Source organism: Siniperca chuatsi, linkage group LG13 (assembly GCF_020085105.1).
Source record: "Siniperca chuatsi isolate FFG_IHB_CAS linkage group LG13, ASM2008510v1, whole genome shotgun sequence".
In the NCBI taxonomy this organism is placed as follows: domain Eukaryota; kingdom Metazoa; phylum Chordata; class Actinopteri; order Centrarchiformes; family Sinipercidae; genus Siniperca; species Siniperca chuatsi.
In genome coordinates this window covers 17,954,715-17,979,680 of record NC_058054.1, presented here as the reverse complement: position 1 = coordinate 17,979,680, position 24,966 = coordinate 17,954,715, and the positions used below count along the sequence as shown (strand labels likewise).

General features: G+C 41.5%; 1 protein-coding gene across 2 annotated transcripts; it reads left to right on the top strand.

Moving 5' to 3' along the window:
- The first annotated feature begins 506 nt into the window (after nucleotides 1-506).
- LOC122886315 (ephrin type-A receptor 4-A-like) lies at nucleotides 507-24,966 on the top strand. 2 transcript variants are annotated; one of them, XM_044218328.1, is made up of 19 exons: nucleotides 507-758; nucleotides 1,435-1,502; nucleotides 4,062-4,259; nucleotides 4,577-4,687; nucleotides 5,109-5,463; nucleotides 13,559-13,714; nucleotides 14,353-14,886; nucleotides 16,425-16,549; nucleotides 16,694-16,853; nucleotides 16,959-17,070; nucleotides 17,873-17,931; nucleotides 18,123-18,236; nucleotides 18,358-18,543; nucleotides 18,649-18,710; nucleotides 18,871-19,080; nucleotides 19,222-19,398; nucleotides 22,406-22,608; nucleotides 22,836-23,021; nucleotides 23,997-24,966. In XM_044218328.1, exons 1-19 carry the CDS (start codon nucleotides 602-604, stop codon nucleotides 24,112-24,114), a joined length of 3,291 nt encoding a protein of 1,096 aa, XP_044074263.1. In that variant the 5' UTR covers nucleotides 507-601; the 3' UTR covers nucleotides 24,115-24,966. The 2 variants fall into 2 exon arrangements, with proteins under 2 accessions (XP_044074263.1, XP_044074264.1); XM_044218329.1 differs by having other exon boundaries at nucleotides 508-758; nucleotides 22,406-22,593.

Genomic DNA, 24,966 nt, shown 5'->3' with positions numbered 1-24,966 from the left:
TGATGTGACGTTTATGACCCCATGCCTGCTGGCACCCTTCAGGGTTATCACTGCTAAATGTCACTTCTGACGTGCTACCCGACTATCTAAAGTAGATGTGCATTTGTTAACTGTATCCTCCATTATTTACCCTAAATTAGTGGTTTCAAAGTGGGGTTCTAACTGGCCCTACCTCAGGTTGTTCAGTTCCCTGGAAAATGAAGGAGAAATGTCACCATTATTTTATGAATTTACAGTTATTACAGTCAGTTAATAAGCAGGGAAGTTTGTTATTACCTCTCAGGGTCCCCTGTTTTAATCCCTGGTGCCAACAAATAAATCAACCAAATTATATCAGAATCAGAAATACCACAAATATCCACTATTTTCAAAATCCATTTTAGTGTGCTCCTTGTTCACTTATCTTTTTAGATAGAAAAATAGACTGTAGAGATGATACATTGACGCTGATATGGACCACATTACTGGGTGTCATTTGGCTCATGTCATTTGAATTACCATTGAGGGAAGCATCTGAGTGTAAGAGACCGCCCCAGTATCCGCTGCTGCATCCAACTCGTTTTCACACTTGGGTTCATTCACGCACACTTTTCCCACCGGGATGGAGCCGCTTCGGCCAGCGCGCAGAGCCAACGGGGAACACACACGCTTTCACACGGCACACATGGCTGCAAATTTATGGCGAATATTTTCTACGTTCATCTGGATAATAACACTAGTTTCAAGTTCGAGAACGAGGATTTATTCACCCAACGAAGGTAAGTAAGGAGGGAATCGTCCGAGCTATGTGACACATTCGGGTTTTTCCGCTCCTGCAAGCTGGGAGACACCGCTCCGTGCGCGTCCCACGATGGTAAAGAGCAGGGCGAATATGTATGAAACTTGAACAGCCAAAAAAGTTGGATTTGGGCAAAATGTCACAGTTGTTATTTCTCCTGGTTTCTCAGGAGTTCAGCTGCATGTTCTCTTTTTATAGTGCTGTCACGAAAATCTTTTGTTTCTTGGATATTTCCACATGATATGGCCACTGAGTTGCACAGTTTAGGGTGAAAGACTTATATTTTATTCATAAACAGTTAAACCATACTTTTGGGTTGTTTCTTTATGCTTAAATAAGGTTTGATGCCCTTAAATCAATACTAGAATTCGAAATTATATAATTCATATGATATTATGTAATCGAAATGACAATTATTATTAAAAGTAGTTATATACTATAGCAAATCAAGTGTGGTAAATGTTCCATATTTGACCCAAGCTCAGTAGTCATGTATTTAGTGGTGATCTTGTGATGTGGTAAAGTCTTCCAAGAGGGAAAATGTAACTTATTTCTCACTGCTAAAGAATTGTATTAATATATTTTATTGAAGCAATGTAGGCTGTTAAACCACCTGCATGTGTGTGTGTGTGTGTGTGTGTGTGTGTGCATTTTAGTGACCCTGCTGGATACCAGGACAGTGCCAGGAGAGCTGAAATGGGCAGCCAGTCCTTCAGAGGGAGGGGTGAGTGGGAGCTCTTTTTGTATTTTATTTATTTTTTTACTTTTTTACAGATACACTGTTTACAACCTGTTCTCTCTTTGGAAAACACAGTCACCCTATCTCTCACTCACACACACACACACACACACACACACGCGCACACACACATGGTCTGGAAACTGTAAAGAATCATCCCACAGATTTTGAAATGTGCTGTTGTTCACCAAGCCTAAGTGCTAATATGAGATTGCTGGCGTCGTGTTTGGCACGCGAAAAGGCATAAACCAGCTTGGTGGTGGGTGTCATTTTTTAGGGATTTTTACTACCATGCAGTTGCCAGAATGAATCCTGGAAATATCTATTTTATATTATATCCTCTCATCTTTTTGTGTTTTTTGTTGTTGGTACATTGTGATCTGCCATCTTAATGTCCTTCCTCTTCCCCCCTCTCTCTCTCTCTCTCTCTCTCTCTCTCTCTCCCTTTTGCTCAGTGTCTCTCTCACCTCTTTGTTGGTTTAAGAGTTATTGGTGAACTTGACTCTTATTTCTTCAGTCACCATGCTCTCATTCTCTCACATGCTGCTTGATTGACAGGGTCCTGGTCTGCACGCATTGAGCTTTTGATTACAGGCACCCCCCACCATCCACATCCCTTAGCTACACACATACATACACACAAAACACCATCTCTGTATGGCTGGGGCAAGTGTAAAGCTTTTTTTCCTCTGACAGCTGTGATTTCTGTCTGCTGACAAAGACTCCAAAGGAGGCAAGGAGGCATCATACCCCACAACAGCTTTTTAACAGCCCTCTTCCTCAATACACACACAAAGACACACACATATAGACATACAACACAAACAACACACAAAGACGTGACCATGTGCTCATGCGTTCACTCATGTGTACACGCTCTTATATTCACATACTGTACGTAGAGGGGGGCACAGTTACAGACAAAAGAGCTGGGCCAATGCTGGATTTTTGAGGCCGATTCCGATGTTAATATTTGAGAATAATAAAACTCTGATAAGGATATGTCAGCCAATGTTTAAACATTAAACTTAACTGTCAAAAATGACAGTAAGACAGTAAATTTTCAACAGTAAACTTCACTGGAAATGTTAAAATTATAATATAATAAAAGGATAAAATCAATACAAAAAAATTTAAATAATTAACATGAATAAAGAACAGTTTAGGTCAAATGTGAAATATTTACTGCACTGCAGTTTCTTTTTGCATATCTGCCAACATACACACCAATATTAATTTATCAATACATCTGTAATAAGCCAACATCGGCCTATAAGATTGGCACTGATGACATATCGATCAGGCTCAATTAGACACACACTCACACACATAGCCCCCCCAACACTAACACACATTCTGACATTCTCTGCTCTCCCTCTCTTTTTCTCTCTTTCGACACGGCGCATTTAGTGTGTATACAGCTCTCACTAGAGAAGATTATTATTCAGTCGCAATAAAAAGCCAATTTGGAGTTGGGAGGCTCAGCGGTCATTTGAAGGGTCACAGTACAAGGCAAATAATCGGCCCTATTTAGATGGATGGTGCAGTGAAGGTTGAGCCTGCTTCACTTGTATGGAAATGGTGCCTGTAAAAACCTTGGAGTAGCAACAAATCTGAACCACTGTCCACTGCAGAATATTGATGCAAGAATGAATGTTTGCCTGTGAGGATTCAAATGACAGCAGTGAATTAGAGGATGCGCCCCGGCATCTCAAATGTATTTGATATTGTTTTTCTGTATTTATGAGGACCAACATTTCCTCAAGTGGATAGAAAAACAAAATAAGTTCTCCACAATGACCATGTTTTTCTGGTCGCTACTTCTGTGAGGGTATTTCTGTGTTAAAGCTTGTGTCTACTACGGCTAAAGATTAGAGTTAATTAAGTTTAGAGTTAAACTTTACGTTATAGCCACATTTATTTTTTGTCAAAATTGGATCATCATTTGCAGCTGCCACCAGGGTCTGTTCTGTCTATCTATATTGGTGTATTCGAGTACTTGTCGGAAACTCTGAAACTTGAGAGTCAGCAACCTTTTAAATACAAGATGCTTCCACATTCACATGATCCTTTTCACAACGTCTGCATATGTTGTTTGTTTCCCAGGTTTCATTTTCTCACAGCATCACTTAAAAGTGTGGCTACTTGGCAGCTAATTATTACAGTTTAGATTACAAAGTTTATTGAATGAGAAAAATTTTTGACCTGCTCTTAACTGCTTTACCCCATGATCATTTTATAACTTTGGCATTTATTGTTCACTGATTAATGATCACTTTGATGGAGCATCTGTTTTAATGACGTTTTAAGTATCCTCAAATTGGTTTTCACACTGTTGGCATGAACTGAAACCAGTGTATGCCTGGAAAGTAGGAAATCAATCTAAATATTTATGGCACATGTAAAATATTAAATATTAATATAAATATTTATGTGTGTACCATATTGTAAAGTGGTGGCCACTATACACAGTTTGTCATTAAGTGTAATCAGTAGATACCCTCACAAGTGAGGTAATACAATTGTATATTTGTTTGTTTGCAGTGGGAAGAGGTGAGTATTATGGATGAGAAGAACATCCCCATCAGAACATACCAGGTGTGCAATGTCTTAGAACCCAATCAAAATAACTGGTTAAGGACAGACTGGATCCCTCGGTCCGGCGCTCAGCGGGTCTACGTTGAAGTCAAGTTCACCCTGAGAGACTGCAATAGCCTGCCAGGGGTCACCGGCACCTGCAAGGTACAAGGAAACATATTTCTAATGTCTTGACAGTATAATGGTCATTGTATGGGTTGTGCGCAGTAGAAAGTTTTTAACAAAATGAGATGGCAGCAGGATTTCTGATAAAGGCTTGACTTCTTTAACATGTTAACTTTTATTCTAATTAGTTAATGGACAGACTGCTGCTAATGGAGCTTTATTATATATTACAGCTGCTGGTTATTCAAGCACAAACCCCCCTTTGACTCATTATCATATTAAGAGAAAAGATGAGCGCTCATGATGATAAATAGACGCTTCAGTCTGACTTTTTTTCTGTCCCTTTTGTCTTGTAGGAGACATTCAATCTGTACTACCACGAGTCAAACGAAGACAGAGAGAGCTACATCAAAGAGAGCAGCTTCATTAAGGTGGACACTGTGGCAGCAGACGAGAGCTTCACCCAGGTAACACTAACAAACTGAGTCAGGCTTTGAGTTCTTTATCCTCCCTCCTCCGCTCACTTTAATTTGCTCTTATCTTGAAAATAAAACCCCTGTGGGCACTTAGCTGTGATTTTTTTTATTTGTTTTACAAGCACTTTTATCTTGGATGTCCATTCTGCCGTCCCAGGAATGTTGGCAAGGTGCTTTTGCTTAGTCCTTACTAAAATTACTTCTGATTTTAGCATTGTAGGCATTACAGCTTATTTTACCTTTGCAATCAATAGAAGTCAATCTGGATGAGAGCCAAATGCTGAAAATGTGAAGATCAGCCATGGTTCAATAGCAACTCCCACTTTAGGTTGAACAAGTGAATTGAGTTAATAAGGGCTGACACAGTTTACTGCACATTTCATTTATTTAACTCCATTCTCTTTCCATCCAGGTGGACGTTGGTGACCGCATCATGAAACTGAACACTGAGGTGCGAGACGTAAAGGTCACAACCCGGAAAGGTTTCTACCTGGCATTTCAGGATGTTGGCGCCTGCATCGCTTTGGTTTCTGTCAGAGTTTTCTACAAAACCTGCCCGCTCACCATCCGTAACCTTGCAACTTTTCCCGACACTGTTACTGGGGCTGATACGTCTTCCTTAGTGGAGGTCAGGGGGTCTTGTGTCAACCAATCAGAAGAGAGAGAGGAGCCTAAAATGTACTGCGGTGCTGATGGAGAGTGGTTGGTTCCTATTGGTGGATGTCTCTGCAACCCAGGATATCAAGAGAAGGGTGGCACATGCAAAGGTAAGTGATGCTGGGTGCAACAGAGCTACTGTAGCATAATTTATTGTTGTTTGTTTTTGTGATGGTCTGACTAATCTGTATTGGACTCAGACTATCAGCTCTCTGCTCCCCTTGTGTTGCCACTTCTGATTCCCATGTCTCTCTGAGTAACAATCATTAGTGCTCGACTTAACAAGCTATTCGCTAATGATGGAAAACAGTGACAGAGATTTGGTTTGTGTATTAATTAACACCTGCTTGATTATTCTGTGGATTGATTTCATTATTTTCAAGGATTTGGTGTAGAATTGTTGTCCTCTTAAAGAGGACACTCACATGAGTTTAACCATGCAGTATATTTCACAACACCACAACAAATAAATCAGTGTGGATGATTTTTCCACCTTTTACAGAATGATAGTGAGTTGTATCAGACATTTCTTCTGGGCGATTTTAATGGCTAAAAATAATCACGTAATGTTTGAATAACATATTTGAAGGGAATCAGCGTTTGGATTTTTGATGGCAGATATCATTTTTTGGCAACAGCACAAACTCAGAATAATTCGACATGTTAGGAAATACACTTATTCGCTTTCTTGCCAAGACTAAGATGAGAAGATTGATACCACTGTCAGATCTGTCCGTGCAATATGAACTTTGAGCCAGGAGATGGTTAGCTTAGTTTAGCACAAAGACTGGAAATAGGGGGAAACAGCTAGCCTGGTTATGTCCAAAGGTAACAAAATCCACATACCAGCACCTCTAAAGCTCACTAATTAACTAACTAACTAGTTATACTTTATGGATGCTCTGCTGGTTGCCTGGCAACCTCACGGTGACAACAAGACTCCAGAAAGTTACTGCACCTGGTCAAGAAATAGTCCGATACACCTATGCAAAACCATAATGTGTCATTTTTACACTGCGGTTTTGTATGAATTGAACAAAAAAGATGTAATGTGTTAATTAGTGAACTTAAGAGTGCTACTAGATGGATTTTGTTACCTTTGGAAAGAGCCAGGCTAGCTGTTTCCCCCTGTTTCCAATCTTTGTGCTAAGCTACACTAACTGTCTCCTGACTGCAGCCTCATTTTTAACAGACAGACATGAGAATGGTATCGATCTTCTCATCTTACTCTCTTGCAAGAAAGAAAATAAGTGTATTTCCCAAGATGTATACCTTTTCCTTTAAAATATTCATCTGTACTGGTTGTAGTTGAAAGCAGTAACAGTCGTTACAATTTTAGTCAAAAAACTGAAAGGTATTTTGTTATAGTAAAAAGTAAACCCCAGTAACTGACAGTAATCACATTACTGAGTTTGAATATAACATCATGTTATAAAGCTTCAATATTCTCAATCTAATCAGTTTATCTGATATCTTTTAATAAATTCAAGATGTAAAGAGTTTTTTAAGCCCTCCAGTATCTGTAGAAGCTCTCAGGTCTCAGTGTGAGGTGTGCTGACATAACAACAGCCATCTGGACAAAAATGTCTTTCTATCACTTAGAAATCTGGTCTGAACTTTACGGTAACAAATATGCAAGCTGTTCACACCTCTCACCAACATACATGTGGCGTGGATGACGTGTAATGTTTGGAAGTGACTGTTGTGATAGTGAAGACTACTAAATGTGCGTGTTTGTGTGAGAAAGTGGGATGAACGGGGGACAACAGACTCGGTGGAAACACTTTTACAACATGGCTTTACTCCCCCTATTCAGAACACATACACAACAGACACACAACATGTTCGCTCACACACACACACATGCAGATGGACAGAGACCAATAGAGAAAAAGGAGAGCAACTCACTGATCTGCTCCCTCAGTTTTATTTATGAAGCCTATCCCAGCAGGCTAATTGTATAACAAACAGACCCATAATTCAAAGAGAAAAGAAGAGACGCTGAGAGAGAGAAAGATGGAGAGATGCACATAAAGGGAGGGATGCAGTTGGTGGCAGTTGGATATAGAGGGAAAAAAACTTGACTTTTTTTCTCTTTGCAATAAGAACAGCAGTAGCCAAAATTCTCTGTGTGACAAATGTTCTCTGAAACCTTCACCTCGCTTGCCCCGTTTGTTCTGTCTGAAAAGAAGAGGAGGTTTGCGGGGTGGTCCCTGAGGCTTGAAAGATGTTCCTCCTCAACTAGATTTAGGAGAGACCCTTGACTCTGTTGAACCTCCAGCAGATGCGAAGTGCCATCTATCTATCTGCTGCTCTCTTCTCCGTCTCCCCGCTCACACTGGCTGTCAGGTTGTTGGCCGGGCTCAGCTGCCTCAGTGGAAATCCATCAAAGTCTGGATGAATACCGAATGCTGCTCAGCGAAAACTCTGACCCTGCAGTATTGGATAGACGCTTTAACGCTTCTCCCATTTTAAGTTCAAAATTCGCAGAGAGAAAGAGAGGGGTTGGGTAGAGCAGAATGGAAGGAAAAGGCAGATAGATTTGAGAGGAGATTTAGACAATCTGTCTCTCCGCCCTTCACTGATGTCAGAAGGTTTCTGGATCTTCTAGACACTGTGTGCCTTCACTCAGAATAACAGACAAGGGCAAAGACATAAACTGAGCGAATATAGCTTGGACAGAGACGCCTGGGATTATGAGTGGGTTCATGCTGAACAATGCAGGAAAAAAAGGAATCATGTATCCTCAATTTATGCACCGAATAGCGTAAAGGAATAGTTCATCATTTTGGGAAATTCGCTTATTCGCTTTCTAGTGGAGAGTTAGATGACAAGATCAAGGAAGTCACAGCTCCCGGGCCAAGAAAAAGTCCCACACATAACCCCCCTGTATAACAGCGACTTATTGAACTTGTTTCTTCACTTTGGTTTTTTGTACGTGTTAAAGAAATAAGACATAACGTGTTAATTAGTGAGCTTTAGATTTTTTTTGGATTTTTTTACCTTTGAACAGAGCCAGGCTAGCTGTTTCCCCCTATTTCCAGTCATTATGCTAAGTTAAGCTAACGTTCTCCTGGCTTCCCATTTAACAGAGAGATATTTATTAGTGTTTATTTGATAGGGACAGATACAGTTTACATAGATAATTGCATAACAATTATCCAAATTATCCTTTTCTAATGCATTTCAGCATTCCCAAATACTCCTGTTGAATTGAACTGAAACAAGAGTAGACTTAGCTAAAGTGGTGAAATGTGAAAAGTTAATTTTCAGTCTTGACACAGAGTAATGAGGATGGAGAGGATGAGAGGAGAAGCTCTGGAGAGGAAGAAGGGATTAGATGTTGAATGGGGTGAGAGAGGGATTGAAAGAAGGCCACCGACAGCAGAAGGCATCAATACAGAGCCGCCCCTCCCCCGCTGGGGGTTCGTCATCGGGTGCAAAGGGGACGAGTAGAGAAACACAAGAGAGAGGGAACTCCCCCTCTTTTCTAAACTCGTGGTTAAAACCGAGGTCATGACTGAGCCTGATGAAGACGTCAAAAACTCTGACTGACAGCCACACACACACACACACACACATATAGAGAGTTTAGCTGCAGAGTGCAGGGTCATGACCGAGGTAGATGAAGATGTCAAAAGTTTGACAGCTGCGATCCGTCTGGGAGGATCGGAAACGAGGCAGGGGAGACAAGAGACAGAAAGAGGAGAAACAACAGAGAGAATTTGAAATGTGAACGGTCGGAGAGGCGGAATAAAAGAGGAGCCTTCTGCTTTTTGTTTCACTGTCTCTACACTGGCCTCCTTTTTCTGTCGTCTGATTCTGCTCAGTTCTGCTTACTGCCTGGGAGGGTTGGAATGTTTCTCTGTGTGTGTGTGTGTGTGTGCGTGTGTGTGTTTCCTGCGTCCAGAGAGATTTCATGGTTGTGCTTCATTCCAACGCACCTGCAGTGTCTCGTCAACAGCAGAAAGCGTTTGGACGAGAGGGATGAAAAGAGGGAGAAGAGGGAGGCAGAGAAAAAGAGTGAGCGGATGATAGAAAGAGTGCGTAATCGCTGTATTCAGTCCCTCTAATTATTGCATCGCATTTCTGGACTCTGGATATGTTGGATTGCTGATTTTGTGTGTGTGTGCGCGCGTGATTGTACATGTGTGTGTACTGTATCTCTGATTTTCTGCCTAACAAAGCCCTCCCTCCCATGTACTCACAGTTTGGAGGACTGCCCAGGAATGCCTAGAGAAAAGTGTGGTGGGGCAAACAGAGAGGGAGGAGGAGTGTGTGTGTTTGTGTGTGTATGTATGTGCACGTATGGCAGGTGACAAAGCAGGCAAAGGAATTGCACAAGTGATCGTCTGAAGCAAGCCAAACCCAGGTGGGGGGAACAGTTTGCATTCCACCATCACAATCAAAGTGTGTGTGTGTTTCTGAGTGTGTGTGTGCTATTGTCTCCTTCTCCCAGGTTGTTCTTAATGTAGAGGAGGTTTGCCAGCTCCACCAGTCCGTCTGTAGCTCTCTGGCATCGGAAAAAGCTCCGCTCTCCATCTCTGTCTTGCTCTCATTATCCCTCCTTTCTCTTCTCCAACTCTTCTCCCTGATCCACGGTCAGGGGTGGGGGTGCTACTGCTGGTGGTGGGGGGTGATCTGTGTGTGATGGGGAGGGGGTTATTGTTGTAGAGCCCCTTTCACATGCTAATGTTGTCACTGTTGGCTTTGGGCAGGCACACACACACACAAATCCACACACATTTCTCTTTAAACCACCAGTTTTTGTGAGTATTTAAATTTAGACAAACTTAAAGCTGTGGCTTTCACGGAGCACATTCCTAAGGTTTTAAATGCAAAGTGAGAAGCTAGTGCCCATGTAAGATATGAGATGAATTTGATACCAAGCTCTGTAGGAATGTGAACTTGGTTTCCGTTTTTTTTTTGGGGGGGGGGGCACACTGTCCTTTCATTAAAGACATACAGTAGGGAAAAGATAAGAATCACGGCTTATCTCCAGCATTTCTGTGGGATTTAATTAACAGGGCATGACCCCTGTGATTAATAGTGTCCCTCCCTCTCGTGTGACAGTCTATCACTCCATCCCTTCCATCCGTCAATCTGTCCCTCCCTCCATCCATCACAGAGACAGGTGTCAGACTGGAGCAGTCAGGGGTGCTTCCGCCATCTACACCCCTCTGCTGGGAAGGAACAAGGGATGATGACAGATAACACGGGGTCAAGGAGAATACACACACCCACCCACACATACAGTGTGCCGACAAGGCTCTTAGTTGGATTTGCAGTGAGCTGCATTTGCATTTTAGGTAGCAGAAGAATGCATATGCAAATGCCGACAATGCTGATAGTAATCAAAGGGCACCTTCCCCTCCTCTTCACTTGCTCTGTTTTTCTCTCTTCACCTCTTAATCTCTCACTCCTTGTCAGTCTTTTTCTCTCGTTGTCTCTCCCAGTCAACCTTCCCCATCCTTTACACTCTCTGTCACTTTCTTTTACTTGTCTCAAGCAGACGAACAGCTGATTACAGCCTATTCACTCGGCTGCTAACAGGCAAAATGTGAACATGTTCATAGACATGCACACACATCTATCCAAGCTTTCACCTTGTGTATGTTTGTGTCCACATCCCTCCCAGTGCACGGCCCTTGGTAGCGTAGGGTTAATGTTGGGTTAATGACACCCTCATGAGCTCTTATTCCAGGTCAGTACCCCCTTCGAAACCAGCGCTAAAAAAGACACAAAAGGCTACAGACAACAGAGAGAATAGTGGCATAAGAGGCGATGAAGGAAGTTTATGGCTTCAAATACTTGCTCCTTTCTTTCTCTACCTCCGTCATTCTGTCCTCTGCGTTGGAGACAAGGATAGAGGATTGGGTGTGACAGAGAGACAAAGGCAGTGTGCTACCCTCTGGCAGAGTCTTGTTTAGCCCTGCAATCAACCCTTAAGTCCTTAGCAGGTCAAATACTTTTCTCTGTCTTTCTAAGTTTAATTGCCTCTCTTTCCCAACCATGGTTTACGAACCTACATTGATGATTAAAGACAAAGGAATGCACACAACAGCGGGAGAATGATAATACTGTATTTTATCTTGCATTTGATGATATCAGCTGACACATTATGATGATTCATTCACCAGATGAAAGCCAACCTTATCAGCTGTAAATGTGTTTGTGAATTTACAGGTTTCGACCGCATAGTTTTCAGCCGTGTGCGTTTGTGTGCAGTTTCATTTGAACTGATATCAATATCGAGCCATTAAAGCTGCTAGCTGGCTTCAAAGCTTTCTCGAGGTTTGACACTTGGAAAGGAGAGGGATATAGAGCAATAGTGAGAGGGTTATCAGAGACACAAAGACAGATAAGTAGAGGTCGAGGAGGAAGTGCGCGGGGAGCGAATGAGGGAGGTTGTGAAAAATGTGAAAGGGAGGGCAAATGAGTGTGTGAAAGAGCAAATCTATGGAGGCTCGTGCAGATGGGGCAGGATGGTCGGTGTGAGTAGATTACAGAGGAGACTTCCTCCCTCTCATCTACTGATGAGAGTGTCATAAAGTACTCTGACACACTCTAACACACACACACACACACACACACACACACTCACACGTACACACACACATCATTCCCGCATTCCTATCCACTCCCACTGGGATGTCTTCATCTCCCTTGGAATTGTGAAAGGGTTGAAAAAAAATGGAGAGAACCGGGAAAGATGGTGGGATTGAAGAAGGAGAGTGAATAGGGTGTGATGATGAAAAAGAAGGTGTTGAAAAAATGATTGCAGTGGAAACAAATGAAGGATTTCCTTCTGAAATTAAAGAGAGAAAAAAATGTCTCTAACCAGCCACACTTTGCCATCTCTTTTGCTTCACCAGTGGATGTCAAGCGGTATAATTATGCACTCATTTATTGTATTGTTGCTCTGTCAATGCATGAATTCCTTGGTATACAGAGAGGAGATTTCTCTCCCTCCACTCCCCCTCTGTCTCTCTCGCACCCTCTCTCTTTCTCTGTTGCTCCTCTTTCATATATTTAAATGTCAATTATATTTGTGTGGGCTGCCGGCACTGTGGAGTTTTGATGTATTCAGTTCTAATGTTTCTGGTTTCTGTGTGTATGTGAGTGGGAGCTCATCAGTAAGTGTTCTTTTAGGTGTTTCTTTCTTTGCTCATCAAACTCAAAGACAAAAGAAGTCATAGTGCCCCTCCTCTTCATGCTATATCTATTTCTTTCTCTAGATTTTTCTTTACAGTTGTTTATCTTCGGATCGAATTGCAGTCCATGTGTTGATTAACTTCTGGGCAGTCAGAGCTGTCAATATGGAAGACAACAAAGACTGCATCAAGGGTCAGCTGACCTGAAGTCAACATCCCACGTCAAGATGGACTTTAATTGCTATAAACAGACTAATAACATGGATATTTTAAAGGAATCCTGTGGAGTGTTTCTCATCAAAACACATAGTGTGTTGTCATAAAACATTTACAAAGCCAATTTTTTGAATATTTAGAAACCAACATTGCTTAGCATTTTATCAGTGAAACTACATGAAACTGAAAATCTGCATCGTCACCTCTGTGATTGTGCACATTAGGGCTGCGACTAATGATTTATTTTCATTTTTGATTCATCTGCTGATTATGGTCTTGATTAATTGATTAACGGTAGCAGCTGCAGCAACAGAAAAAAAATCCTGTCACAATTTCCCAGAGCCCATGTTGACATATTTTATTTTGTCCCACCGACAGTCCAAAACCCAAAGACATTCAGTTGTCATAGAAGACAAAGAAAACCAGAAAATATTTACATTTTGTGAGTTGTAACTAATGCATTTTTGGCCATTTTACTCAAATTCACTAAAATTACTCAAAAATCAATCAATTATCTAAACTGCTGCTCATTAATTTTCTGTTGATTAATTGACTAATCGTTTCAGCTCTAGAAAACATATATGTTTGTTCATGTGCACATGATAGTTCATCATGAAACACAAGTAAAACTGAGACCTGCTTATCAAAACATTGCTCAATAGCGCCACTACTGGTCAAAAACCCCACAGGGTACCTTTTGACAAATACTGTGTTCTCTTCTTTTCAATGTGACCTGTTTTTATCAACATTTTCTGATGCTGGTGTACGTGGCGAAGTGTTGTTATTAAAATGGAGTTTTAAATCTGTCTTTCTCTTTGTCTCTGTCCCTCTGCAGCCTGTTCTGTTGGTTTTTACAAGGCCAAGTCTTCAGATGTAGGATGCTCCAAGTGTCCTCCACATAGTCACTCGCTCAGAGATGGGGCGAATGTCTGTGACTGCAACTCTGGATTCTTCCGCGCTGACAGTGACCCTCCCTCCATGGCCTGTACCCGTAAGAACACACACACACGCGCGCGCGCGCACGCATACTAGTAAGACAATACATAAGGGCAAACAAAGACAATATGTGTGTGCATTGCTTACAAATAAAAGCCAAAAAGCACACTCATTGTCTCCCAACCTCTCTATCTCTACCAAACAGAAGGAAACACAAACTTGTCTGAATGCCACCTCTGTTTCATGATCCCATTACTTATGAGTAAGCCACCATCTACATCCTGTCTGGGAGTGATAACTAAAGACATTGAGAAGTGAATAAATGCCCCCTCACCCCCCCAACCCTCTCTCTCTATCTGTCTCTCTCTCTCTAAGTCTCTGAGTAGGTCCTATGTGACAGATTTGGAGACCTTGGTCTGTGTGTCATTAACTTAATTATGCCTATATACAGCACATGGTTTCCTTGGCCTGGGAAAAATGAAAAAAAAAAAAACACACACACACAAATACCACAGAAGAAAATATCCAACCCATCAAAAACATCTCTGAACAGTATGGTTTTCAGTCTGATGCCAGATGTCTACATTTCAACCCGTGCCAGCAGCTCACACACTTCACCCCCCACACACTTCCACTTCCCTTATGTGCAGTATATAGTGTAAGCTTGGTTGGTTATCCTTGTCTCTTCTTCAGAGCCACCGTCAGCCCCGCAGCAGCTCATCTCTGTGGTGAACGAGACCTCGGTGGTCTTGGAGTGGGCCCCCCCTCGCCGGCTGGGAGGACGAAGTGACACCGACTACAGTCTGGAGTGTCTCATCTGTCAAACAGGAAGCCACAGTCAGACTGGTGGTAAAGCCCTCCCCAGGAATCACAGCATCTCCCAGCCTGAGGCTCAGCACAATGGCCTGGGGATGCAGTCAGACCAGGGGATTGTGGGATCTGAAATCCAGTCAGGGAGAGGCGTCCTCCAGAGCAGGCCAGTACCTGGAGATTATCTGAGACTCGGCTCAGGCTCCATCTCCAGCTCTCAGCTCTGCCTGCCCTGTGGCTCCGATGTGCTCTTCTCTCCCAGCCAGGCCGGCTTGAAGAACACCAGGGTGGTGGTGAGCGAGCTCAGGGCGCACACACACTACACCTTCATCGTCCATGCACACAACGGGGTCTCCCAGGCCAGCGGTGCAGGGGCAGCCCAGAGTGTGTCTGTCACCGTCACCACCAACCAAGCTGGTGAGAAGAAGGGTTTGAGTGTTATAAATGTGTTCGTCAGATTGCAGCAATACAAAATGTGCTTATAGATGTTGTTTGTAAGTGGGTCAGCACAATGCAAACTGCTGTTCACTGTATGTGGGCCCACAGGGAAGCAAGGCCCCATGAGTAATGTTCAAAACTGTGGAAGCATGATATGAACAAGCTCTGTATGTAGCTACATACTTTCATGTATCCACCCTAAACACTGTAGTGATGAAAAACAGCTAGCGATATTTTTGAATTAAAAATTATGAAATTGTATTTGGAATACATTTTTCCTATATACAATATACTTTTTTTGCCATAATGCTTTCCAAATATATTTTCAATTGCATCTTAAGAATGCTTTCTTAAAATCCACATAAGCCATGTGTTAGATCTGAAAAGCAGTTCTGCATTTAAATAGATTTGCTATACATTTGCATTCAATTGAAAATGTAGTTAAAATAGATTAGCACCACTTTTTGAAACATAAAGAGATGACCACATTGTAATACTGTATAGAACTACTGTATATTGCAAATGCACTTCAAATGCATTGTTTACATAATGCTACAATAGAGTTTAATTAAAGACAACAACAGCATCGACACTAATGAAACACAGCTACAAGACACTTTTCTTGCTTTCTCTCAACTGGAAACTCTTGCTCTTACTATCACTGTCATAGTTGCCATAGTTATTACTCTGTCCTCCTACACCTAACAACAACTGAATTAATTATAGGGGTGTTCTCAAGAGGATGTCAGAAAGCATTCTAGGAAATGTAAATCACTGACTTAAATGCAAATAGACAGAGCTGGTTGAGGAGAAAGTAGATACGATGTAGTAAATTACAACACTATATAGAGAAAATGTTACACATAACAGCATTAGCGTATCTAAGGGTGGGATTTTCCTTGTGTCAGCTCTTGACCACAGAAGTGTGTGTGAAAAATCACCCAGATTTTATGGCGTGTTTCATTTTAGTTGTAAGGGTGTCAGCTGGTGTGTGGCTCTCCTCACACATGCTCTCCATTAGCTTGTGCTTTTTTTTTGCATGCTGTTACATCTCAACTGTCGTTGCTTTAAGTCTTTTTGGTGGCATTTAGAAAATGGCACACCTGCTTAGTTCCAGGTGCCTCGTGGAAATAACTTAGCTGTGTGTGCACAGCATGAAAGCTGTCTGGGATGTGTCAAATCCAACCTGCACCACCATATGGCCCCGATATCTTATGAACAGCCACAAAGGAAGACAAACACCAGAAAGAGATGGAAAAATAGAGGGATGTAAGAGGAGAGAGAGTGGAGAATGAGGCTCGTCTCTGTGAAATAGGACGGAATGAGATTTAGGTCAGTTCTCAGGTGCACTGGGTCAATGGGATTGTTGACAAACAGGCACCATACATACCTTTTGAGCTGCATGCAGGGCTGTGATGTTATCTTATTAGCAGCATTATAGAATATACAGTATGTCATTCTACAACGTTATACTATTGTCACTGAGTTATCTCTCTGTATCTCTCTCTCCCTCTCAGCTCCCTCTCCAGTGTCGTCCATCCAAGCCACCGATGTCACCAGGCACAGTCTGTCGTTGGCGTGGCAACAGCCGGATCGACCCAACGGGGTGATCCTGGAATACGAGGTCAAGTTCTATGAAAAGGTGAAGCCCCCGCAGGTTAATGCAGCTCAGGCAGCTGTCTGGAATGTCAATATGTTGGCACGCTGTTTGTTTTTCACTGATGGTGAGGATGGCTTTGCAGTCAGGCATTAAAAAGAGCCCCCTCTTTTTGTCCCGTCTAATCAGGATCAGAGAGAGAGGTCCTACCGCATAATGAGGACCTTCTCTCGGAGCGTCGATGTCACCGGTCTCAACCCCCTAACTGTGTACGTGTTTCATGTGCGTGCTCGCACAGCTGCTGGATATGGGGAGTTCAGCGCCCCTTTTGAATTCTCCACCAATTCAGGTATTCTGACAGTGATGTTCAGTAGTTTTCGATTAAAGTATTAAAGTTTGTTGTGACAAAGTTTACAACTTTCTGGTTGGTGACTTTTGTGTCCTTCCTTGTTAGATCCCTTCCCTTTGATTGGAGAAGGAGTTAACTCAGCCTTCCTGCTACTGTCTGTCAGCGGGGTTGGAATTTTACTGCTGATATCTGCAGCTGTCTTCATCATTAGCCACAGGTACACACACACACACACACACACACACACACGCATAAGCATCCCTACAAACAGGCATGCACACCTATAGGCTTGTTAGGTTGACTAGAAGTTTCCCATCAGTGCATCACTGACTGCGTGTATGTGGACTGCCTCTACCTTAACTGCTGCTTTTGACCAAACTGCCTCAATGCACACAAACAACACACAAACCTCCTCTGCTATTGTGTGGCTAAATAATGTGTGTGTGTTACCTGAAGCTTTTAAAGGGGATTAGAGTAGAGACAGTGATAATCCCTTTGTCCCTGACTTGTCATTACTGTCTCTTCAGCAGCACAGCTTGTGTGTCAGCTTCCGCTGGAGTGCACACTCACACGAGCATGCGCAAGTGCCCACAAACACACACATTCGCACACACACCTGTTCACCCACAAAGGTGTTTTTGACAGTTTCTTTGTTTAATGGAAAACACCTTTTATCTTGCACTACCTGAGGCATTGCCCCTCCTCCCTCTCGCCCTTAAATGCTTTCATCTGCTCGCTCTGTCTTTCCTGCAGCCGGTTGCTCTGTGTTCTCATTGTCATCGCTTTCTATTGCGGCAAATTCTGAAAAACCCAATGAATGCACAGCACTACTGGGAAAAAACACACAAAGTTAAAAACAATGTGACACTTATGTCCCTTTGTCAGTTCTGTTAACTGTAAAAATCACAACAAAAATACATGAAAAGTGGAAAGACATGGTCACAGGGATGCTTTGACAGACTTCCATGTCTTTTCTGTGTCTGTGCGTTAAATGTCCATCATTTATTATGTCTCATCAGGAGAAGCAAGTACAGTAAAGCAAAGCAGGACTCAGAGGAGGAGAAACATCTTAACCCAGGTACTGCACACACACATATACTGTACTGTAAAAAAGACAGGGAGACAGATGCTTTATTTCCTTCTCTTCGCTTCAATCCACCTGCACACATCTTATACACATACTCCCAAAGACATTTACATAACATATGCAGCAGTTATACAACTCATATTTCTCACCCTCCTCTGCATCCCGCCTCTCCTCCATGGCAGGAGTTAAAATCTACGTGGACCCGTTCACCTATGAAGACCCCGATCAGGCCATCCACGAGTTTGCCAAGGAGATTGATGTTAGCAGTATTCACATTGAGAGGGTTATTGGCATGGGTAAGAATGGCATCAGTGCTCACGCACACATACACACACACACACACACACACACACACACACAAACCCACACACACATGCTTACTTGGCGCTGACACTGCTGTTTGCTCAATGCGTGTAGGAGAGTTTGGGGAGGTGTGCAGTGGTCGGCTGCGTGTGCATGGAAAAAGGGAGATCTACGTGGCCATCAAGAGTCTGAAGGCAGGATACTCTGACAAACAGAGGAGAGACTTCCTGTCTGAGGCCTCCATCATGGGACAGTTTGACCATCCGAACATCATCAGGCTGGAGGGTGTCGTAACAAGATGTGAGTTGTTGACAGAATCGGCAAACTCTTAGTAGTAGTAGTATTTGGGTTATGTGCATGTTGTAATTCAGCCAATTCAATATTTCTAACTCTTTACCTGTTTAGGCAAGCCATTGATGATCATCACAGAATACATGGAAAATGGATCCCTGGATGCTTTTCTTCGGGTACATGCATTATATTATGCTGTTTTATTTTTACTCTGAAAAAAACATAAAGCTAACTTTTAGCAGCATTTTCCCAGTGTACTGAAAATATACCAAATCACAGATAAAATGCACTCACTCACAACTGCCCAGCCATGTTAACCCTATCTCAATGTTTCAGAAACATGACGGCCAGTTCACAGTGATCCAGCTGGTTGGCATGCTGCGTGGCATCGCCTCGGGTATGAAGTATCTGTCAGACATGAGCTACGTTCACAGAGACCTGGCAGCTCGAAACATCCTGGTCAACAGCAACCTGGTGTGTAAGGTGTCTGACTTTGGCCTGAGTCGGGTTCTGGAGGACGACCCAGAGGCTGCCTACACTACAAGGGTAAGACACACAAAGTAATATATACACACAAACTGGATGTGAACACATACATATAGTCTGCTGTTTATTTGTCTGGTGATTCCACATTCTTAATTGTTCATCACTTAAATCAACCAAAATGACTTTTACTACTGTTTTTAGGAGGCCACTGGGACTTATCTTTCCCCTGGAGGGAAGATCCCCATCAGATGGACGGCTCCGGAGGCCATATCCTACAGGAAGTTTACCACTGCCAGCGATGTGTGGAGTTACGGTATCGTCATGTGGGAGGTGGTTTCATACGGAGAGAGGCCCTACTGGGACATGAACAACCAGGATGTGAGTAATTCTTCTACTGTCTAAACTATGAGTTGCCTCAAAGACAAAAGAGTGAGCTCATTCCTGAAATCCTTTGCACATTTAAAGGTAAATGTCAAATCAAATACTGGATCACCTCCATTATTATTGTATAATTAATTCAAGGAATAAATGATTTAGATCCACAATATGGATTACTCTTGCACAAGCAACATGAGTGGTAACACAACTTCACAGGCTGATTTAGACAAACCATAACCATATTATCTTAAACAGTTATTTAGAAGTGAAAACAAAAGTGACTTCACCCAAAATGTTCCCAAGATTTCCCATTGCTTTGTAAAAAGAAAAAAAAACCCAGTATGGTAGGTCAAAGTTGAACCAGGAAGTTGCTCTTCAAAAATGTGTTTTTCTTAAGTCCACTAAAATGTCAGACCTTGACTTTACAGACTTGTATCTGTGCAAACTTTGTCATGAGAGAGGTGTTTTCACATTCCTCTACTGAAGAGGGAGATGTCTGTACACTTCCCCTCAAATCTGAGATTCAAACGCACTCTGGTCAAGCTGGATTTGGGATGTTGCAAATTCGAAAGCCAATCGCAGTGCCACCGGCAAAGAAACCTGAAGCCTCCAGCGCAGAGCGGACTTGTCAGTACACAGAGCGAGAGTTTGCACTAAGTTAGCGTAGTGAAAGTTTTGACAGCAAACATGGCAGTGTGCAGTTTTTGGATATAAACTGGACCCTGGAGCTTCCTTCCACTAACTACTAATGTTACGTAATAACAATGTGAACACACTGTACCATCATAGCAGATATTATTGTATGTTTCACAACCACTAACACTGTGTCAGCCACTGCCAGTTGCAAGCTAACAAGCTAACAAACAACATAAACAAATAAAAGATGCTAACTACACTTACCATTCTGATACGTCTGCTAGTCAACGATTTTGGTGCACAATAGACTCCTCATCTGGGTCTGACTGAGGCTCAAACATGTATGGCTGAATCTCTCACTCTAGCCATCTCAACGCACACACAGAGTATTTTTACATACTTTAAAATGTGTCTGGAGGGGAACTTTAAGATATAATGAATGTTTACGGTTTGAGTAATAACTCGAAGATTCACCTTCATTTTCATTTCCAAATAGGTGGTTTACATAATATGGTCAACGTAGAGATTTGCTTAAAAGCTGTCTGTGTGATTGTTCATGTGGTTGCCCCATGAACTCTGTTGTGAAACTATGTTTTGTGTGTTATCAGATTTTAGCAATGAAGCTGATGAGTAAAATGTTTAGCATTACTGAAAGAGAAAATACAAGTTCCCTTTCTGAACAACTGTATTCCATAATTTGTGTGCTGTGAGGAATCTAATTCAAAATAAAACATTTACTTCTGTTTAGTCCACCAATTGGACTTAAATTAAACCAATTTAAACAGATAAATAAGTGAAAAGGCACCACGTCTTTAGGATATTTTAAGAAAGGACTTCTGGAGGAAAATAAACTGCCCTGTGTGTGATGTACTGAATTCTGACTCAGTTTCTTTGACCTCTGCACCACTTACAAAATTGTAAATTAAGCATTTAAATCATCCAGCAGCAAGCCAAGATTTTGTTTGAAGATAAATATTTAGACTTCATAAAAAATACTAAAAATGGCTGCATAGTGTTATCCTTCAGCCAAGCACACACTATATAAATTTAGGGATGATTTAGTTGTTCTGAACAGTTTTTGAGATCTGAGTTAAAAATCCTGTTTCAGAGCAAATTCGCAATTGTTTTGCTATCAAAGCTTGTTAAGTTTGAGTAGGTCAAAGAGCCAGTCTGGCATATGGAAATTTTCAAACATGAATGATTTAATCTGCAGCACAGTTGTAGTCTAAGAAAACTTTCTTGATGAGCCATTCTGTAGACACTTTATTCATCTTACTTACTCTCCTACTTTCTTTTTCTTTTTCCCCAGAGCAAATTAGTATGTGCTGAGTCATAACTCTGATGTCTGTCATGAATAAGCGTCCATAAATTAATGTTTTCTTCAGTATCAAAGTTATCCAGTGATAGTTGTCTGTATATCCATGGGTACATTGCAAACATGTACTGCTAATAGCTAATTCAGCATGCTTTAATAGTGCCAATTTGCCCAAATGTAAACAAACAAAGGCACAAAAAAGTGCGGTTGTGGGCTCAAGTTGTAGCCCACAACTAACTGACTGCGTGGCAACATTATATTTCCTGTTTACATCCCCCAAAGCCCCAAAATTATTCAAACTATAGTTCCAAAACTTAGAGCATGATTACCCTCAAATAGGAGCAAGACAAAGGGAGAATCTGAGTTATAAAATCGATTAATATAATATACTTTTTTCATGTTGTAATATATATATTTTTTTTTATTTATTTATTTTTTTTTTTACGGTACTAAGGCTCAAAAGGCACAGTTGTCTCAGTTGTGTCTGAGCGGGGGCCCACAGTGTCAGAAACCCCTGATGAACAGTATTGTCCTACAGTATAATGTATAAAGGAAATAGAGAAGCTGCTCACAACTGCAAAAAATTAAAATAAATTGCAGATGGTGGTGAGGCAGCTCTGGAAAGATCTTGGAAAACAACAAAAAAGTAATAAATCTTAGGCAAAAGGTTTTGCTTTCTTTTTGTGAAATTTAATTGGCAGTGGCGTTTCGAAGTGGCAGTTTGATTGATGTCTGTTAGTGCACATATTTCATTATTTCCTGTACAAAACCGCAACCTACAATGATTTATTTTATAATAAATGCAAACACAATATACTGTGACAATAATAATATACAGCATAGTGTGCATTGTATACTATTGGTATACAGTATGGAAGTGAGACAAACACTGATCTCAGCCTGTTTCTGAGCCCAAATTAATTTTTTTTTTTGTTATATAATGTTTTAGTTCGGCATTAGTGAAACATTTTACCTGGACCCAGGATTTGGAAAGTCTTACCTTTGGAGCTAACCTGTTGAAAAAATATTAAACCTCTACCTCTGTCCTTCCTTTAGGTGATTAAAGCGATTGAAGAGGGCTACCGTCTGCCTGCTCCCATGGACTGTCCTGTGGTGCTGCACCAGTTAATGTTGGATTGCTGGGAGAGAGAGCGAGCAGAGAGACCCACCTTCAGCCAGATACTCAACATGCTGGATAAGCTCATCCGTAACCCTGGCACTCTGCGCCGCACAGGAGGGGACAGGTGCATACTGAACATGTAAATACAGGCATAAATGATCACAGACAAATACATAGAAATACATACATATCCATATAATATAGCCAAACACATGCATTCAGACTGTACTCACACCCACCCCTACAGTCTTTCACCAAGATTTTTAAGCCTACTTACCCAGTGATCCTTCAATTGTGATTTCACACTCCTATTTCAGTACTTTGCCACCACCAACCTGCTTTCTCTCGCTCTCTCTGTGTTTACAGACCCACAGCCACTATGCTGGAGTCAGGGGTGGGTTCAGAGGTGTGTGTGTCAGTCGTACCGGAGGTGTGTGTGCCAGAGTGGTCGGTGTGTGAGTGGCTGCAGTCCATCGGGTTGGAGAGGTACAGAGACACTCTGGCAGCAGCAGGATACACCAGCCTTGACAGCATCCTGGCTCTCACACACCAGTAAGTGAACCTTCGTGTGAAAATGGATTAAAGTGGCGTTTCACAAATCACATTTCTTAGCGCAAAAACTTGGGCTGCACAAACAGAAACCGCATCTCAACAATCATGCTTGAGTCAAAACAAGCAACAAAAATATTAGTCACATGAGAAAATAAATCCTACTTATTCTATCTTCATAATAACATTAACACTTAACTGTATTTTGTGGTATTATAGTAGCACAAACTTCAAACTGCAAAATGCATTTGCACACATAAAAGAGCACCACACGACTGTGGCCATGCAATTTTTGCATCTGGCACTTTTAAGGGTTCAGTATGCTCAAACAAACTAGTTTGTATGAAGTGTCTAAAGAAAGAATAAATGAAAAACAGAGCTTGGAAGAGAACTTCAAATTCGGCATACTTTCTTATCTCCGCATACCTGGCTAATCGTTGGGTGTGGAAAGAGAAGGTTTTAAGGAGGTTTGATGATCCAGTAAGCATACTGACACCTTTACACTTTGTCAAGATGTCAGTAGATGCCTTACAGCACTTGTACTAAATAATTACACAAAAATGTTGGTGTACTCTGACTGGCCCATTTAGTGAGTAATGTGAGCAGGTTTCTATGTTGTCAAACAATGAAATACTCCTTTAATTAAAGGATAACTCTAGCATTGTTTCATCTTTTTATTTTCTATGTACAATTCCCCTGAAAACCCCAAAACCAACAGTGAATTTATCCAACTACATTGGCTATTGATCGTCAGACTGGTGGTTAAATGGTCGTTCACGTGTCCTTAAGCAGACACTGAAGCCCAAATAATTACATGTACTTGTTTGGGGAAAAATTTAAATCTCTTTGGACCAAAGTGTCTGCCAATTTTTCTGAAATTGGGAATGATAAAACAGAAAAATCCCGCCCAGCCTTATCCTTTACTGCATGTTGTGGCTTTGTGTGTTTGAACATACATCTTTGTCTCTGCACCCACAGGGAGATGGACAGACTTGGAATAATCACACCGTCACACCAGGACATACTAATTGCTAGTGTGCAGCAAGAAATGTTGTCTCAAATGCAGCACATGCAACACACAATGGTTCCAGTCTGAGCCAGAGAACGGATACAAACCTGTTTTGAGAAGAATTTCATTTACCTCATCCATGCACTTTAGAGGGACTTTTCACCAGTGGAAATACAACGAGTGGAGTAAAGTAAAAGTACGGAGTGAAAAGAGGAGAGAGAGAGAAAAGCAGCACTTTTGTGAACTTCCATCCTGTGGAGTTTTCTAAAAAACCATGATCTGGATGTGGCCACAGATAGCATTAAGCTTAGAATGAAGCCTCATCCTATATCCAGTTCTATTTTTCATTTATTATCTGTTTTGTGAAGGCTGACATGTAAGGCTGTGCATAAGCAGAATGGCTTCCAACTTTTCATTCGCTGCTTTGGGCTTGACTTGAATAAAATGTGTTTTGTGTTTGCTCGTGTGTCTGTGTGTGTGTGTGTGTGTGTGTGTGTGTGTGTGTGTGTGGTGTGCGTTGCCTGAATGCACACAACATGAAATCTCCCTTGTCAAGACGTCAGCTCTCTTTGAATATTCTGAATATGCAAAGTTACCCGGGAGAGAGTGAGAGGAGCCGGACAGAATGTATCATTACGAGCTCTTACCTGTTTCATACCAGAAGATCATACTAACAAACTGTATGATTTGCTTGTGTTTTATTTTTTATTTTTAATTATTTTTTTATTATTATTGTTTCTGTTGAATTAGACATTTAGTGTAGAATGTCATCCATCTGTGTCAATTGTGTATGTCTCTTGTTTGATGCTAAGAATTAGCTACATAAAGCATTTTGTTTATTTATGGTCTTTTTTATCTAGTTTGTACATTGTAAAATAGAAACACTGAGGAAATATTGTAATGATTGTCATATTGAATTGCAATAAATCCCAAAACTCA